Genomic DNA, 20,385 nt, shown 5'->3' on the forward strand with positions numbered 1-20,385 from the left:
AAGAGGGAGTGTTTGACTTCTTCTTTGCCAATTCGAATGCCTTTAATGTCTTTTTGTTGTCTGATTGCTGAGGCTAGGACTTCTAGTGCTATGTTGAATAGCATTGGTGACAGTGGACATCCCTGTCTTGTTCCTGATCTTAGGGGAAAAGCTCCCAGTGCTTCCCCATTGAGAATGATATTTGCTGTGGGCTTTTCGTAGATGGCTTTTAAGATGTTGAGGAATGTTCCCTCTATCCCTACACTCTGAAGAGGTTTGATCAGGAATGGATGCTGTATTTTGTCAAATGCTTTCTCTGCATCTAATGAGAGGATCATATGGTTCTTGGTTTTTCTCTTGCTGATGTGATGAATCACATTGATTGTTTTATGAGAGTTGAACCAGCCTTGTGTCCCGGGAATAAATCCTACTTGGTAATGGTGAATAATTTTCTTACTGTATCGTTGGACCCTATTGGCTAGTATCTTGTGGAGAATTTTTGCATCTGTGTTCATCAGGAATATTGGTCTATAATTCTCCTTTTTGGTGGGATCTTTGTCTGGTTTTGGAATTAAGGTGATGCTGGCCTCATAGAATGAATTTAGAAGTACTCCGTCTCTTTCTATCTTTCCAAACAGCTTTAGTAGAATAGGTATGGTTTCTTCTTTAAACGTTTGATAGAATTCCCCTGGGAAGCCATCCGGCCCTGGACTTTTGTGTCTTGGGCGGTTTTTGATGACTGCTTCAATTTCCTCCCTGGTTATTGGCCTGTTCAGGTTTTCTATTTCTTCCTGTTCCAGTGTTGGTGGTTTGTGGCTTAACAGGAATGTGTCCTTTTCTTCTAGATTGCCTAATTTATTGGTGTATAGCTGTTCATAATATGCTTTTAAAATCGTTTGTATTTCCTTGGTGTTGGTAGTGATCTCTCCTTTCTCATTTATGATTTTATTAATTTGAGTCTTCTTTCTCTTCTTTTTAATAAGGCTTGCTAATGGTTTATCTTTCTTATTAATTCTTTCAAAGAACCAACTCCTGGTTTTGTTGATCTGTTCCACAGTCTTCTGGTCTCGATTTCATTGAGTTCTGCTCGAGTCTTTATTAACTCTCTTCTTCTGCTGGGTGTAGGATGTATTTGATGTTTTTTTCTCTAGCTCCCTTAGGTGTAAGGTTCGCTTTTGTATTTGAGTTCTTTCCAGTTTTTGGATGGATGCATGTATTGCGATGTATTAGCTGAAAACTTTCCTAATCTGGGAAGGGAAACAGGCATTCAGATCCAGGAAATAGAGAGATCCCCCACTAAAATCAATAAAAGCCATTCAACACCTCGACGCTTAATAATGAAGCCTGCAAATTCCAAAAATAAAGAGAATATCCTTAAAGCAGCAAGAGACAAGAGATACCTAACTTGTATGGGGAGAAATATCAGATTAACACCAGACCTCTCCGCAGAGGCCTGGCAGGCCAGGAAGGGCTGGCAGGATATATTCAGGGTCCGAAATGAGAAGAACATGCACCTAAGAATAATGTATCCAGCAAGGCTCTCATTCAGAATAGAAGGGAGATAAAGAGCTTCCAAGATAGGCAGAAACTGAAAGATTATGTGACCACCAAACCAGCTCTGCAAGAAATACTAAGAGGGATTCTATAATTGAAAGAGGAAATCCAAGGTAACAATCCACAAAAACAGGGACTTAATAGGTATCATGATGACACTAAGTTCATGTCTCTCAATAGTAACTCTCAATGTGAATAGGCTTAATGACCCCATCAAAAGGCGCAGGGTTTTAGACTGGATAAAAAAGCAGGACCCATCTATTTGCTGTCTACAAAAGACTCATTTTAGACAGAAGGACACTGACAGCCTGAAAATAAAAGGTTGGAGAAACATGTACCATTCAAATGGTCCTCAAAAGAAAGCAGGGGCAGCCATCCTTATATCAGATAAACTAAAATTTCCCTGAAGACTGTCGTAAGAGATGAAGAGGGACACTATATCATACTTAAAGGATCTATCAAACAAGAGGACTTAACAATCCTCAATATATATGCCCCAAATGTGGGAGCTGCCAAATATATCAATCAATTAATAACCAAAGTTAAGACACACTTAGATAATAATACACTTACACTTGGAAACTTGAATGTAGCACTTTCTACCATCGATAGGTCTAAGCACAACATCTCCAAAGAAACAAGAGCTTTAAATGATACACTGGACCAGATGGATTTCACAGATATTTACAGAACTTTACATCCAAATGAAACTGAATACACATTCTTCTCAAGTGCACATGGACCTTTCTCCAGAATAGACCACATATTGGGTCACAAATCAGGTCTGTACCGATACCAAAAGATTAAGATCGTCCCCTGCATATTTTCAGACCATAATGCTTTGAAATTGGAACTAAATCGCAAGAAGAAGTTTCGGAGGATTTTAAACGCGTGGACATTAAGGACCATCCTGCTAAAAGATAATCAACCAGAAAATTAGAGAAGAATTAAAAGATTCCAGAACACTAATGAGAACGGTTCAAAATCTTTGGGATACAGCAAAAGCAGTCCTGAGGGGGAAATACATCGCAATACAAGCATCCCTCAAAAATTGTAAAAAACTACAATACAAAAGCTAACCCTGCACTTATAGGAGCTGGAGAAAAAACAGCAAATAGATCCTACACCCAGCAGAAGGAGAGAGTTAAAGATTTGAGCAGAACTTAACGAAATCGAGACCAGAAGAACTGTGGAACAAAGCAACAAAACCAGGAGTTGGTTCTTTGAAAGAATTAATAAGATAGATAAACCATTAGCCAGCCTTATTAAAAAGAAGGGAGAAAAAAATAAAAATAAATAATAAAATTAATAAAGTTTTGCAATATTATCAATTTTAGTAATAAAATATATAATATATGCCATATATTATACATAAAATAATAATATAAATTATAGTAATAAACAGTAACCTACTTCAACCACATGAAATAAAAGAATTGTTATGGAACGTTTGCTTCCTAACTTCTTTTCACCACGGATGAAAGCATATCCTGTTTGAAAATAAGAGAAATTTTCTTTGTTGTATTTGTTAATCTTTTTTTATAGGAAAATAATAAAACAAGATTTGGTGTATATAGTAAATAATTATAAACAGTATGTAGTAATCTATCCAAAATAATAAATATTTACTTTAAGAAATTATGATAGTTTAATTTAATGACCACATATTTAATATTTATACCCATTATAAATAATAAATATGGGAATTTTTGTTAACATACAGATGACAAGTATGAGTTTCAGGATTAAAGTAGGTCTTTTAGCATTACCAAGTTGTTTCTCCTAGTATACTCAGCAGTTAACAGTGATCACATTTGGATGAATATAGTATAAATAAATGGTATTTTTAAAATTTATGTATGACTTTATTTTTCAAATATTATATACTAAAGCATAGTGTGTTGAAAGTAAATTTTTAAACAAACTAATAAATGATAAATGATAGGCAGCATTAAAATATTTCAAAAAAGAATAACATTTGGTGTTTGTATGAGTTACTTTACCTCTGTTTTTTTTAATAATTTTTATTTATTTATGATAGGCACACAGTGAGAGAGAGAAAGAGAGAGGCAGAGACACAGGCAGAGGGAGAAGCAGGCTCCATGCACCGGGAGCCCAACGTGGGACTCGATCCTGGAGACCCGGGATCACGCCCTGGGCCAAAGGCAAGCGCTAAACTGCTGCGCCACCCAGGGATCCCTTTTACCTCTGTTTCTAATCTGAATGTTATCCTTGCTGGATGGAGTATTCCTGGCTATAGCTTTTTCCCATTCAGCACTTTGAATATTATGCCCCTCTCTTGTGGCTTGCCAAGTTTCTGTTGAAAATCTCCAGATAGACCTATGGGACTTCCTTTGTAATTTAAGGATTTCTTTTGTTTTGCTGCTTTGAAGATTTTTTCTTTAGCACTATATTTTGCAAATGTAATTACAATATGCCTGGTATTATGCTGAGTGAAATAAGTCAATCGGAAAAGGACAAACATGATATGGTCTCATTCATTTGGGGAATATAAAAATTAGTGAAAGGGAATAAAAGGAAAAGAGAGAAAATGAGTGAAAATATCAGTGAGGGTGACAGAACATGAGAGACACCTAACTCTGGGAAATGAACAAGGGGTAGTGAAAGAGGAGGTGGGTGGGGGGTTGTGGTGACTGGGTGATGGGCACTGAGGGGGGCACTTGGCAGGATGAGCACTGGGTGTTATGCTATATGTTGGTTAATTGAACTCCAATAAAAAAATAAATTTTAAAAACTTTTAAATTTAAAACAACAACAACAATATGATTGGTATTGGTCTGCTTTCATTGATACTGTTGGGACTTCTCTGTGGCTCCAATATGTGAGTGTCTATTTCCTTCCACAGGTTAGGGAAGTTTTCAACTATTATTTCCTAAAATACATTTTCTGCCTCTTTTCTCTCTTCTTCTACTTCTGGAATTCCTATGAACATAGGAACATAATATTAAAGTTATTATGTTTAGTGGAAAAAAAATACATTTTCTACCCCTTTTCTCTCTTCTTCTTCTTCTGGAATTCCTGTGAACATAGGAACATAATATGAAAATTATTATGTTTAGTGGAATCCCTGAATTCCCTAAATCTATACTCATATTGCATAATTTCTCTTTATGTCTTTTGTTCAGCTTTATTATTTTCCATTTTGTCTTCTATATCATTAATTTGTTCCTCTGCTTCCTCCAGCCTACGGTTCATTGCATGAAAACTGTTTCCAATCTCATTTTTGCATATCTCATCGCTAATTGATTCTTTTTTAGCTCTTTTATCTCTGTGGTAAGGATCTCCCTAATGTCTTCTATTCTTTTCATAAGCCCAGAGACTATCTTTATGATTTTTGCTTTAAACTATATATCAGGCATGTTACTTGTACCTGGTTTTAATAGGTCTCTGGCTGTGGCCTTATATTGTTCTTTCATTTTGGATAAGTTCCTCCATCTTGACATTTTACCTAAGTCTCTACCCTCTTTTCTGTGTTAGAAAAACCAATTATATCTCCTGTTCCTGAGAGTAATGGCTTTATGAAGATGAGTTTATGCAGTGTCCAGGATCTGGTGCTTTAGTGAATCTCTGGTGTGTACTGTGTGTTATGTTGTTGTGTTGTGGCTGCCCTAACCTTCAAGCTGGTCATTGTGGGCAGTGTTTGGTCCCTGGCCTTAATGTGGTTAGTTTTAAGTAGATGTGGTCTGGTCCGCATGTGAAATGAGACCTGACACCACTTCCATCAGAATTGAGTCCTGCAGAGCCCTCTAGTCAAGAGACATGGTATGCACAGGGGTTTGTACTGGTCTTGTCAAGGCCCACTTTGCTGGGACTAAGGCAAACTTGACTGAGAAGGGAAATCTTGCTAAGAGCACAGGGACGTGGGTCCTAGTGTACCCAAGTCAGGCAACTGTTGTGAGCACTGCACTGTTTCCCACATGTGGCTCTGTATTTATGCTGAGGGAGAGGGAAATGACAGCAGTTTTGTTCCTGGAGAAACATCTTCCTGAACACTCTGGGAAAAGAGCAAACAATCTTCCCCTGTGTGTCCCCAGACATTCTTCAGATCACTATTCTCCATGCTATGTGCCCCAAGGTGTTTGTCTGCCTTCTCTTCTGGAGCAGAGCGGTACCTCCTGAGCTCTATTCCAGCCAAGCTTGCTAACCTTTAAAACTCTAGGCTTTCCACAACAAATATCATTCTCAATGGGGAACACTGGGAGCCTTTCCCCTAAGATTAGGAACAAGACAGGGATGTCCACTCTCATCACTGCTATTTAACATAGTACTGGAAGTCCTAGCCTCAGCAATCAGACAACAAAAAGAAATAAAAGACATTCAAATAGGCAAAGAAGAAGTCAAACTCCCCCTCTTTACTCTACATAGAAAACCCAAAAGACTACACCCCAAGATTGCTAGAACTCATACAGCAATTTGGTAGCGTGGCAGGATACATAATCAATGCCCAGAAATCAGTGGCATTTCTATACACTAACAATGAGCTTGAAGAAAGAGAAATTAAGCAGTCAATCCCATTTACAATTGCACCCAAAAGCATAAGATACCTAGGAAGAAACCTAACGAAAGAGTTAAAGGATCTATACCCTAAAAACTACAGACCACTTCTGAAAGAAATGGAGGAAGACATAAAGAGATGAAAAAATATTCCATGCTCATGGATTGGAAGAATTAATATTGTGAAAATGTCAATGTTACCCAGGGCAACTTACATGTTTAATGCAATCCCTATCAAAAAACCATGGGCTTTCTTCACAGTTGGAACAAGTCACCTTAAGATTTGTGTGGAATCAGAAAAGACCCCGAATAGCCAGGGGAATCTTAAAAAAGAAAACCATAGCTGGGGGCATCACATCAGGTTGTACTACAAAGCTGTGGTCATCAAGACAGTGTGGTACTGGCACAAAAACAGACACATAGATCAATGGAACAGAATAGAGAATCCAGAAGTGGACCCTCATCTTTATGGCTAACTAATATTCGACAAAGCAGGAAAGACCAGCCATTGGAAAAAAAGACAGTCTCTTCAATAAATGGTGCTGGAAAAGTTGGACATCCACTTGCAGAAGAATGAAAGTAGACCACTCTCTTGCACCATACACAAAGATAAACTCAAAATGGATGAAAGATCTAAATGTGAGACAAGATTCCATCAAAATCCTAGAGGAGAACACAGGCAACACCCTTTTTGAACTTGGCCACAGCAACTTCTTGCAAGATACATCCATAAAGGCAACGGAAACAAAAGCAAAATTGAATTATTGGGACTTCATCAAGATTAAAAGCTTCTACGCAGCCAAAGAAACAGTCAACAAAACTCAAAAACAACCTACGGAATGGGAAAAGATATTTGTAAATGACCTATCAGATAAAGGGGCTAGTATCCAAGATCTATAAAGAACTTATTAAACTCAACAGCAAAGAAACAATCCAATCATGAAATGGTCAAAAGACATGAAGAGAAATCTCACAGAGGAAGACAGAGACATGGCCAACAAGCACATGAGAAAATGCTCTGCATCACTTGCCATCAGGGAAATACAAATCAAAACCACAATGAGATACCACCTCACACCAATGAGAATGGGGAAAATTAACAAGGCAGGAAACCACAAATGTTGGAGAGGATGTGGAGAAAGGGAAACCCTCTTAAACTGTTGGTGGGAATGTGAACTGGTGCAGCCACTCTGGAAAACTCTGGAGGTTCCTCAAAGAGTTAAAAATAGATCTGCTGTATGACCCAGCAATTGCACTGCTGGGGATTTACCCCAAATATATAGATTCAGTGAAACGCCGGGACACCTGCACCCGATGTTTATAGCAGCAATGTCCACAATGGCCAAACTGTGGAAGGAGCCTCGGTGTCCATCGAAAGATGAATGGATAAAGAAGATGTGTTTTATGTATACAATGGAATATTACTCACCCTTTAGAAATGACAAATACCCACCATTTGCTTCAACGTGGATGGAACTGGAGGATATTATGCTGAATGAAGTAAATCAATCAGAGAAGAACATTATATGGTCTCATTCATTTGTGGAATATACAAAATAGTCAAAGGGAATAAAGGGTAAAGGAGAGAAAATGAGTGAAAATATCAGTGAGGGTGACAGAACATGAGAGACTCCTAACTCTGGGAAACAAACAAGGGGTAGTGGAAAGAGAGGTGGGCAGGGGATTGGGATGACTGGGTGACAGTCACTGAGGGGGGCACTTGGGGGGATGAGCACTGGGTGTTATTCTGTATGTTGGCAAATTGAACTCCAATTTTTAAAAAATGGGGGTAAAAAACCCTCCAGGCTTTAAATCCTACTTCCTGCAAGAACTCTTGAAAACCAGACCCTCCTGTTTTCCAAGCTGATGGTTTTGGGAGAATGTTCTTCTTATGCATTCCCCTGTGTTTTCCTCTCTCTCACCCTTCCCCATGACCATGATTCCTTCACTTCCACAGCACTCATGATTCATTCCTGTCATAACCCACGTCTCTGCATTCCCTACCTTCTTCAATGTGGTCTCTTCTCTCCTTCAGGTGTTGAATTTTTTCTGTTAGTCTTGAAGTCAACTTCTAGGGTATGTAGTAGGATCATCTAATAGTTATCTGGTTGTGCTCCTGGCACAATCCCAGGGTCCTCCTACTCCATCTCACCCATTATCTTGTTGGGGGGGGTTGGCACCCAGGTGGGTAATATTTGGTTTTTAAAAAAAAAAGATCTGAAGGTTTTCATTTTGTTTTGTTTCTTTTTTTTTTAATTGGAAATACTTTCAGTGAAGACAGCCAAGGTAACCACTTCTCAAACTTACCCAAAAGCTCTTGAAAAGTAAGCTACAATAATCACAAAATATATTTTAAAATAACTGTAAATGAGATAAGTGAAGAGATGGAGGTGGGAAGTGAAGAGAAGCCATAAAGTAATATGTGTATGTAAGATTGCTGTATGGTCGTTTAGTTAGAAAATATCACCAGCTCAAACTCTGTGTCAACATAATTCCAGTGTTTAAAACAATGACTGGCCCAAGTTGATGGTAATTCGGTTTTCATGTGCTCTCTCTTCTCTCTCTTCAAGATCATCTTTTCAGCAGTTCTTTTTTTTTTTTTTTTTACATATCATTTCAAAGTCTTTTTCATGCCTGAGATGTACCATCACTACCAATAACTAACCCAGATTCTCTCCAAAGTCACCTAAGTGCTAATTTTCTTCATGCTTCCTCCATATCTGTCTGCCATTGTATAATTTTAAAATATGTGATGGCAGAATGTTTAAGGAGGATTAAACCAAAACGGATAGAGCCTTATAAATAAATATCACTAAGTTTATAAAGATATTTCTCCAAGAAAAGTTGAGGGCATATACTTACCCTCTCAGGCTATGGCAGTAAACAAGTGAGGGTATTGTGATGGTGTTACCATCCATTGCTACAATCCATTGTAGATGGACGAGTGTTGTTCCCATTTGAAGGAGTGAAATGTGCTGAAGGAAATGACAAAGGAGGTACTTTCTGTCAAAGAAAATTGAGAAAAGTGTTATCATACACTGAGAAAAGTGTTATCAGTCTTTACAATATGGCTGAATGTTATAAAAGGAAGATAATCATATTAGAAACACCACAATTTACCACTGTTCACCTTATCGTCTTCTTTCTCCAGAATATTAATCCTTTTACAAATTGAAATCTACAGGACAATGGAGGAAAGCAACAACAGTTCTGAAATGGGATTTCTTCTGCTGGGATTTGCAGATGATCCCCAACTAGAAAGGATCCTTTTTGTCATAATTTTGCTTTTCTACATCTTGAATATTCTGGGGAACACTGCCATCATTTTGGTGTCTTATTTAGCCCCCATACTCCACACTCCAATGTACTTTTTCCTAAGCAATCTCTCTTGTGTGGACATCTGCTTTACCACCAGCATTGCCCCACAGTTGCTGGTTACCATGAGTAAAAAAGAAAAAAACATGAGCTATGGTGGATGTGTGGCCCAGCTCTATGTGGCTATGGGGTTGGGTTCCTCTGAATGTATTCTTTTGGCAGTCATGGCTTATGATCGATATGCTGCTGTCTGCCAGCCTCTGCAATACACAACTATTATGCATCCTCAGCTTTGTGCTTCCCTGGCCATCATAGCATGGCTCAGTGGTCTTATCACCTCCTTAATTCAATGCTCCCTTACTGTGCAGTTGCCCCTTTGTGGTCATCACAAACTGGACCACATTTTCTGTGAGGTTCCTGTGCTCATCAAACTGGCCTGTGTGGACACAACAATCAATGAAATAGAACTCTTTGTGGCCAGTGTGATTTTTCTAATTGTCCCTGTGTCACTCATCTTAGTCTCCTATGGCTTTATAACAAAAACTGTGCTGAGGATAAAATCAGCAACAGGGCGCCGGAAGGCCTTTGGGACTTGTTCTTCCCACCTGATTGTGGTCATCATTTTTTATGGAACCATCATCTTTATGTACCTTCAGCCAGCCAAAAGTAGCTCAAAAAACCAGGGAAAGTTTGTTTCTCTTTTCTACACCATAGTCACCCCAGTCTTAAACCCCATTATCTATACTTTGAGAAACAAAGATGTGAAAGGGGCCTTGAGAACACTGGTGATGAGAAATGTTTTAGTTTCAAAAAATACATGACTCCTAAGTATGATCTTAGTGGCTGTTCTTAGCGCATGGATTGTTTGTTCTAAGTTCTGGAATACTTGGACATAATACAGGAGTAGTAGTAAAGGAGTAGTAAAACCACAGAATTCTGTAAGAAGCTAACATACTCCAGTCACAAGAGTGTTTCATTCTTCCCAAGCATTTTTTGCATGAATCCAAGATCCTATGTTTACAGAAACTCTGCTCTTCTTCATCCATGCCATCCACTTTCATTCACAAACCATTTCACTCTGTAATATATATTTATCTGGTATATTATTCCTAAAAGCTCAACTGAAATGTTACTTACATTCCCTAACGTACCTGAAATGATATTCATCTCACCCTCTGTGAAGAATTGTGTTATAATATATATTTCCGTAAAAGATGAAACATAACTTTATTTCTACATTTTCACACACATTGTGTATTATACACACATAACATATATAAGTTATATATCATGTCTTATATATACATATTATATATATATAAGCGTATATATACATTACAAACTTGGAAATAACATATATAGCCATTTCCTCATTAGTTTAAACCAGAGAATGAACAAGTTTCACTATATCAACTTATTTATATTATGAAAAACATAAATATAATTCAGAATTGTGATATGTTGATTACATTTGTAATGTAAATTATGACTTTATTGTGAAAGCAATGAAACAAGTAAGCTTCTATTAAGTTGATCAATTCAGGGCAGCCCTGGTGGCTCACCGGTTTAGCGCCACCTTCGGCCCAGGGTGTGATCCTGGAGACCTGGGATTGAGTCCCACGTCAGGCTCCCTGCATGGAGCCTGCCTCTCCCTCTACCTGTGTCTCTCTCTCTCTCCCTCTCCGTTTCTCTCTCTCTCTCTGTGTGTCTCTCATGAATTAATAAATAAAATCTTTAAAAAAAAGTTGATCAATTCACATATTATTTATTCCCATTCTCTTGAAAGAATTTTAATAATTGAGTGAAAGTGAAAGAAAGTGTGCATCATTCTTTCTGTCTCTGTCCAAAGAGAGTGAAATATGTCAATTGTCAATCTCAAGTATTTTAGCAGAATTGTACAGGTATAGAAAAATTGATTTTTTTAAAAGATTTTAAAATCTTTATGATCCTGAACTTCAGGATCATGCCCTGGGCCAAAGGCAGGCACTAAACCACTGAGCAACCCAGAGATCCCCGAAAAACTGATTTAATCTATAATCTTACTCATTTTTTATTATGACTCCCACAAGGCAAAAGAAGTCATCAAAACATCAATGAAAATAAAAAGTACTCATACTTTTCATGTCATTGAAGCTTACGACAAAAAAAAAAAAACCTGAGGCTCACTTAAAATTCATCTTTGTATTAAAATATCATTGACAGTCTACAAGAGAAAATTTAGACTTGTGTCTACTTCCAAAGACTAATTTGAAGATTAAAAGGCTGCACACATAAAAAATCAGGAAAATTTTCTGAGTAAATCAGTGATCAGTGATGCCTTTCCAAAAAATACTTTGTGCAATTTATACCCTGTAAACATCTTGGTAGCAGCTGAAATAATGAATATTCAGTTTATGAGAAATAAAAGGCATAAAAGACTAGTTGAATTTGCCTTCCAGAATTTTCAAATATGAATAACACACTCACTAATGGAGGAAGTTTTGGGAACCTAATGGGACATGTTAAGAAGCACAAGCTTTCATTTATAATATGCAAGGTGAGAAGTTGTACAGGCAACCTCATGTTTATAGAAGCTTTACTTCTTTATACCCAGTAAAGCTTGACAAGGGAAAAAAAAAAAACCCACATCAGAACATAAATGTATTTAAATGAAATTTGGCATCCATGACACAAATAAGATTACATTTAATAAAATAAACTGTAAAAAAAATGAAAAGGAAACCAGATATGAAATAAGGAAAGTAACAGAGCGGCCCAGACAAGTGTCTGACACTTGATCTCAGCTCAAGTCATGACCTCAAGGTTGTGAATTCAACCCATTCACATTGGGCATCATGCTGGATGTGGAATCTGACGGGAACTGAGGGGGGCACTTGATGGGATGAGCACTGGGTGACATGCTATATGTTGGATGCTATATGTTGGCAAATTGAACTCCAAAAGAAAAAAAAAAAGATTCCTCTTACTACACTAAAGTAAAAAAAGTAAAATTAATTAATTTAAAAAGTTATACAAAATTTACAAAGAACTACTATAAAAATGCAGAGACAAATTTAAAACTTACTTAAGGGTAATATTGCTGTGCCCAAGATTGCGAATCCGAGAAACCACCAAGGAGTTGACACCGATGCAAGTACATGAGGGTTTATTTACAAGCTTGAGCTTGGGTCCAAGTATACTCCACACAGCAGAGCAGGGGCTTGGACCCCAAAGTGAGTTACTGCTTGGTTTTTTATGGGCTGGTCTAGACGATTTTCAGATGGGGGGGGTGGATTTTTTTTCCATTCCAATATGGGGGAAAGAGTGGGGGAGTTTCTTAAGATTTGATATGGGATTCTCTGCTGAGGGCATTCTGAGCTCTGCTGTCTTTCTGATATGGGATTCCCTGCCAAGGACATTCTGCAGTTTTTCCTGTAAAGTTCAGCTCTTATTCACAGGGGCCTAAGATGGCTGTACTTGTGCTAATGCTAAACTTGAGGTGGAATGGCCTTAATTTTCTTGGCCTCCAGAATATGGAAAAGAATTTCTGTGGAAAAAATAAATGACTACTATACACAACAAATTACTGCTACTGTAGTTTATTAAATACAGTAAAATAGCTAAATATGCTATTCTATACAACAAAGAGATAATAGGCAAATCCTGCAAAAACAAAGCAGAAATAATATAAGAGGAACAAAAGACACATGGAAAGGAAGTTTACTAAAATGACTTCATGAAAATGAAAACAATTTTTTAAATCCAGTTACTTTTTTTTTAATGTAATGCCAAGTTTTTCTAAGATGGTATAGTTATATTGCTTTTGCTGTCGTGGTACATATACAATTCTATATTATCTTTTTTATTTATATTATTGTGAGCTTTTCTATTATGATTAAATAGTATCAAAAAATCCACAATGTATTAATTTTTTCCTTACTATTGAAGGGTTTACATTTTTTCTTTAATTAATAGCTGCATTGAGTACACCTCCACATTTTTAGACTATGTTTATTATTATATGTTTATATGGAATTTTTAGAAATGCAATTGGTAAGCCAAAAACGGGGATACATAAGTCAATTTACACATATTAACAACTTACTTTCTAAAATGGTTTTCCATGTTATTCCCACAAGAAAAAGGCAATATTGCTTAGCTATATAATCATACAATATTATCATTTTAAAAAACTATACAATGAAAAAAATGGTGTAATGCATATATGGTTCCAACATTCCTTCAAATACTATGAAATGGCAGAACTGTAGCTTTTTTTATTTTTAAAGATTTCATTTATTTATTCATGAGAGACATAGAGGAGAGAGGTAGAGACAAAAGCAGAGGGAGAAGCAAGCTCCCTGCGGGAAGCCTGATGTGGGACTTGATCCCAGGACTCCGGGATCACAACCTGATCCAAAGGCAGACACTCAAATACTGAGCCACCCAAGCACCCCTGAAATGTGTTTACAGGCACTGAGGGGGGCACTTGACGGGATGAGCACTGGGTGTTATTCTGTATGTTGGCAAATTGAACACCAATAAAAAATAAATTTGTTATTAAAAGAAAAAATAAAGAAAGAAAATAAATAAATATAAATAAAAATAATAATAAAGCAAGAAAATGCTGCCCTTTGTCAGAATACTGAAGAATCCAAGGAACAGAGAAAACGTATAGAAGATTTCTTTTTTTTTCTTTTTTTTCTTTTTTTAGATTTTATTTATTTATTCATGAGAGACACAAGAGAGAGAGAGGCAGAGATATAGGCAGAGAGAGAAGCAGGCTTCATGCAGGGATCCTGACGTGGGACTCGATCCTGGGACTCGGATCTCACCTCGAGCTGAAGGCAGATGCTTAACCACTGAGATACCCAGGCATCCCATATATTGTGCTTACATAGTCCTATTTTTTTATATATGATATGCTCTAAAGTGAAATATTTTATATTTTAAAGAGAAGTCTCTATTCCTAGATAACAGCATATATCATATGGAAATTGGTTTCAGTTCCCACTAGAACTTTTATATATTCTATGTATCCTACAATGCTTTCATAGAACAATAACTAATTAAATGTTCTTTTTCTTTATATACATATGTTACTCATCATTATATGCCTGAGGCAAAAATTAATTGTTTGTATCTTTTATCATATTCTTAAAAACCCTCGGTTTTATCATTTATTTTATCCTGTGCAAATATAATTTATTTTATCCTTGCTTCAAGTTCTTCAATCTCCTTCAACTATATTTAATTACCTATAGCATATGCAAGTGACTTCAGATTCATAAATTTCATCTTAATCCTCTTTTCTTTCTTATCTATCTATTACATCTTCAATGACTAACACAGGGACAGGACAGGGACAAGAGAGACTCAGTGACATATGTAGGGTAAAAAAGTAAATCATCGACTGTTGAAGCTTATAGCATATATAATCAATATGTTGATGATTATATATATACTTAATTCAGCTAATGAAACATTAACTGAAAACAACGTGGTAAAGATCCATTTACTAGAAACAAGCAAAGCTCTTTTTTTTTTTTTTTAAATTTTCTATGCCTTTGCAATATATCTAGACTAGGAGCTGCAAGTATAGAACGCCTCAATATCTCCTAAGGATCTGAGTTTCCTGTGTGCCTTCCATGGTCTTTTCCAATAGGAAAAAGTGCTCACATCTTTTCTGACATCTAATGAGCACAGAATGCTATATATTTAACTCAGGAGTGAGTAAGAATGGAGATGCCAGAAAAAAGACCTCAGGCAGGAAAGTTTGCAAGAATCTCCTAAGCAGTTTCATTTGTTGTCTAACCCTACCACTGATTTGCTTTTTAACCAAGTATGTCACGTTAACTTCTGAGACGGAGCAGTTAGAAAATGAAGAAAGACAAATATCAGACATGCATAAATTTTGTAAGTATAACATTTCCCTGGATTTGAGGAGAGCTTTTTAATTTTTAAAAAAAAAAAGTTTAATTAAAGATTTTTATTTATTTCTTCATGAGACACACAGAGACAAAGGCAGAGAGGGAAGCAGGCTCCTCACAGGGAGCCTGATATGAGACTCCATCCCCAGACAAAGTTTCACGCCCTGAGCCAAAGGCAGACACTCAACTGCTGAGCCACCCAGGCGTCCCTGAAGAGAACTTAGAATGCATAAGAATTATGTATTATGCTTAAGGTATGAGAGGTATTTTAAGATGCACAAATTATTATTACCCTCTTTACTTCCTCAGAGATCTTGTGCTATAAATGTCAAATATCTGAGTTAAAAGAAACACACAGAGGAGGTGGAGCAAGATGGCAGAAGAGTAGGGTCCCCAAGTCACCTGTCCCCACCAAATTACCTAGATAACTTTCAAATCATCCTGAAAACCTACGAATTTGGCCTGAGATTTGAAGAGAGACCAGCTGGAATGCTACAGTGAGAAGAGTTCGCGCTTCTATCAAGGTAGGAAGATGGGGAAAAAGAAATAAAGAAACAAAAGGCCTCCAAGGGGGAGGGGCCCCACGAGGAGCCGGGCTAAGGCCAGGGTGAGGGTCCCCAGGACAGGAGAGCCCCGGCCCGGAGAAGCAGGAGCTGCAACAACCTTCCCGGGGGGAAAGGGCCCCGCAGGGAGTTAGAGCAGGACCCAGGAGGGCGGGGATGCTCTCGGGCTCCCTAGGACACTAACAGACACCTGCACCCCGGGGAGAGCGCGCCACACCCCGGGGCCGAGCTCTCTAAGGGGCTGCAGCCACCCGGCTGGACCTGGGAGCAGCTCGGAGGGGCTCGGGTGGAGGCTCCGCGCAGAGGGGGCTGCACGGCCAGAAGCATGATTCCAGCGGCGCAGGCCCCAGAGCCCAGGGCGCCGGGGACACAGCCCAGGATCCGGCGATTCCCACCCCCCCGGGACAGGCGGGGGCCGGGAGGACACAGGGCAGGGAGGACACTCCTGCCGCCGGGCACCCTGAGATGTGCAGGTCAGTGGCCCCCACACCCGTGGCATCCAGGCCCCTACAAAATGGGAGCTGCGGTAGTTACTGCTGGAGCTGACTCTACAGTTGGAGAGCCGGCCACCACCACTGTTGTTGTTCCTCCTGTTGTCACCTCGTACCTGGGATGGAGCGGGACCACCAGGAAGCAGGGGCCTCACAGGATAAACAGCTCACACTGAACCCTGCACCTGGCAGGGGGCTGGGCAGACCACGCCCCCGGGGGGGGCACACACCTGAGAATCAGCAGAACAGCTCCCACCGTCAGAAGACCAGCTAGGACCAGAGAAAAGCAAGTCATTGAGGAAGCACCATGGAAAATTCCAGGGGAGTCAACGGATTTAGAGTATATATAATCAGAGGATACTCCCCCTTATTTTTTGTTTTCTGTATGTTCCCACACCCCACCACCTTTAATTTTTCTTTTTTTTTTCTCTTTTTCTACTTTTTCCAGTACAACTTGTTTTGGGCCACTCTGCACTGAGCAAAATTAATACCAGGAAAAAAATCACCACAAAAAAATAAGAAACAGTCTTCTCTCCCACAGGGTTACAAAATTTGGATGACAATTCAATTTCAGAAAGCCAATTCAGAAGCACAATTATAAAGCTACTAGTGGATCTAGAAAAAAGCATAGGGGATTAAAGAGATTTCATGACTGCAGAATTTAGATCTAATCAGGCTGAAATTAAAAATCATTTAAATCAGATGTAATCCAAACTAGAGGTTCTTTTTTTTTTTTTTTTTTTTTTTTCAAACTAGAGGTTCTAATGACAAGAGTTAACGCAGTGGAAGAACAAGTGAGTGACACAGAAGACAAGTTGATGGCAAGGAAGGAGGCTGGGAAAAAAAGATAAAAACAATTAAAAGACCATGAGGAAGGTTAAGGGAAATAAATGACAGCCTCAGAAGGGAAAAATTAATTGGGGTTACAGAGGGCACCAAAAGAGACAGAGGTCCAGAAAGTGTATTTCAACAAATCATAGCTGAAAACTTTCCTAATCTGGAAAAGGAAACAGGCATTAAGATCCAGGAGATAGAGAGATCCCCCCCTAAAATCAAGAAAAACTGCTCAACACCTCGACATTTAATAGTTAAGCTTGCAAATTCCTAAGAAAAAGAGAAGATCCTTAAAGCAGCAAGAAACAAGAAATCCCTGACTTTTATGGGGAAGAGTATTAGGGTAACAGCAGACCTCTCCACAGACACCTGGCAGGCCAGGTCTAAACAATCCCGTCCAAAGTCACAGGGTATCACACTAAAAAAAAGAAACCCCAAACCTATCTATATACAGTCTATAAGAGTGTATATAGATGCATTCCCTCCATAATGAAATGAGGGGGTGGAAAGGCATTTAAAATCCAAATGGTCCTCAAAGACAGCAGGGTAGCAATCCTCATATCAGATAAATTAAACTTTATACTGAAGAATTTCATAAGAGATGCAGAGGGACACTATATCATTCTCAAAGGGTTTATCCAAGAGGGAGACTTAACAATTATAAATATTTATGCCACTAATGTTGGAGCAGCCAACTATATCAATCAGTTAAAAACCAAATTAAGGAGGGGGGGCAAGATGGAGGAAGAGTAGGGTCCCCAAGTCACCTGTCCCCACCAAATTACGAGATAACTTCAAATCATCCTGAAAATCTATGAATTCGGCCTGAGATTTGAAGAGAGACCAGCTGGAATGCTACAGTGAGAAGAGTTCGCGCTTCTATCAAGGTAGGAAGACGGGGAAAAAGAAATAAAGAAACAAAAGGCCTCCAAGGGGGAGGGGTTCCGCGAGGAGCCGGGCTAAGGCCAGGGAGAGGGTCCCCAGGACAGGAGAGCCCCGGCCCGGAGAAGCAGGAGCTGCAACAACCTTCCCGGGCAGAAAGGGGCCCGCAGGGAGTTAGAGCAGGACCCAGGAGGGCGGGGATGCCCTCGAACTCCCTGGGACACTAACAGGCACCTGCGCCCGGGAGAGTGCGCCAAGCTCCCTAAGGGCTGCAGCGCGCACGGTGGGACCCGGAGCAGCTCGGAGGGGCTCGGACGGCGGCTCCACGGAGTGGGCTGCGGGGCGGGAGCACGAATCCAACAGCGCAGGCCCCGGAGCACAGGGCACCGAGACACAGCCCAGGATCCGGCCTCCCCCGGGACAGGCAGAGGCCAGGAGGGCCCAGGACAGCGAGGACGCTCCTGCCCGGGGCTGAGCAGATCAGCGGCCCCGCCCCGGAGCCTCCAGGCCCTGCAGACGGAGAGCCCCGGAGCTACTGCGGGGGCTGACTCCAGGGCTGCAGAGCTGGCCCCGCCACTGGGGTTGTTCCTCCCGGGGCCTCACGGGGTGAACAACCCCCACTGAGCCCTGCACCAGGCAGGGGAAGAGCAGCTCCTCCAAGTGCTAACACCTGAAAATGAGCACAGCATGTCCCACCCCCAGAAGACCAGCTAGACGGACCAGTTCCAGGGGACGTCAAGGGACTTAAAGCATACAGAATCAGAAGATACTCCCCCGTGTTTTTATTTTTTTTAATTTGTTTGCTTCCCCCAAGCTTTTTTTTTCACCTTTCTTTCTTTTTCTTTCTCTTTTTCTTTTCTTCTCTACTTTTCTTTTTTTCTTTTCTCTTTTTCTCTTTTCTTTCCTTCTTTCTCTCTCTTTTTCTCCTTTTCCCAATAAAACTTGTTTTTGGCCACTCTGTACTGAGCAAAATGACTAGAAGGAAAACGTCACCTCAAAAGAAGAATCAGACACAGTCCTCTCTCCCACAGAGTTACAAAATTTGGTTTACAATTCAATGTCAGAAAGCCAGTTCAGAAGGACTATTATACAGCTACTGGTGCCTCTAGAAAAAAGCATAAAGGGCTTAAGAGACTTCATGACTGCAGAATTTAGATCTAATCAAGCAGATTAAAAATTAATTGAATGAGATGCAATCCAAACTAGGAGTCCTAACGATGAGGGTTAACAAGGTGGAAGAACGTGGGAGTGACATAGAAGACAAGTTGATGGCAAAGGGGGAAACTGAGGAAAAAAGAGACAAACAATTAAAAGACCATGGGGATAGGTTAAGGGAAATAAATGACAGCTTGAGGAAGAAAAACCTATGTTTAATTGGGGTTCCCGAGGGCGCGGAAAGGGACAGAGGTCCAGAATATGTATTTGAACAAATCATAGCTGAAAAACGTTCCTAATCTGGGAAGGGAAACAGGCATTCAGATCCAGGAGATAGAGAGATTCCCCCCCTAAAATCAATAAAAAGCATTCAACACCTCGACATTTAATAGTTAAGCTTAAAGATAAAGAGAAGATCCTTGGAGCAGCAAGAGACAAGAAATCCCTGACTTTTATGGGGAGAAGTATTAGGGTAACAGCAGACCACTCCACAGAGACCTGGCAGGCCAGAAAGGGCTGGCAGGATATATTCAGGGTCCTAAATGAGAAAAACATGCAACCAAGAATACTTTATCCAGCAAGGCTCTCATTCAGAATGGAAGGAGAGATAAAGAGCTTCCAAGACAGGCAGGAGCTAAAAGAATATGTGACCTCCAAACCAGCTCTGCAAGAAATTTTAAGGGGGACTCTTAAAATTCCCCTTTAAAAAGAAGTCCAGGGGAACAACCCACAAAAACAAGGACTGAAGAGATATCATGATGACACTAAACTCATATCTTGCAATAGTAACTCTGAACGTGAACGGGCTTAATGACCCCCTTAATGACCGCAGGGTTTCAGACTGGATAAAAAAGCAGGACCCATCTATTTGGTGTCTACAAGAGACTCATTTTAGACAGAAGGACACCTACAGCCTGAAAATAAAAAGTTGGAGAACCATTTACCATTCAAATGGTCCTCAAAAGAAAGCAAGGGTAGCCATGCTTATGTCAGTTAACTAAAATTTACCCCAAAGTCTGTAGTGAGAGATGAAGAGGGACACTATATCATACCTAAAGGATCTATCCAACAAGAGGACTTAACAATCCTCAATATATATGCCCCGAATGTGGGAGCTGCCAAATATATCAATCAAATAATAACCACATTTAAGACATTCTTAGATAATAATACACTTATACTTGATGA

The 20,385-nt window shown here is 39.5% G+C and overlaps 1 protein-coding gene across 1 annotated transcript; it reads left to right on the forward strand.

The window, feature by feature from the left end:
• The first annotated feature begins 9,236 nt into the window (after positions 1-9,236).
• On the forward strand, positions 9,237-10,184 carry LOC112928993 (olfactory receptor 2G6-like). The gene has a single exon (XM_026010885.1). The coding sequence runs from the start codon at positions 9,237-9,239 to the stop codon at positions 10,182-10,184; it is 948 nt and encodes a 315-aa protein (XP_025866670.1).
• The last annotated feature ends 10,201 nt before the right edge of the window (positions 10,185-20,385 follow it).

This window comes from Vulpes vulpes, chromosome 7 (assembly GCF_048418805.1).
Source record: "Vulpes vulpes isolate BD-2025 chromosome 7, VulVul3, whole genome shotgun sequence".
Taxonomy (NCBI): domain Eukaryota; kingdom Metazoa; phylum Chordata; class Mammalia; order Carnivora; family Canidae; genus Vulpes; species Vulpes vulpes.

Excerpts from the sequence above, each read along its gene's own strand:
- LOC112928993 (XM_026010885.1), top strand. The coding sequence starts at position 9,237 with ATGGAGGAAAGCAACAACAGTTCTGAAATGGGATTTCTTCTGCTGGGA.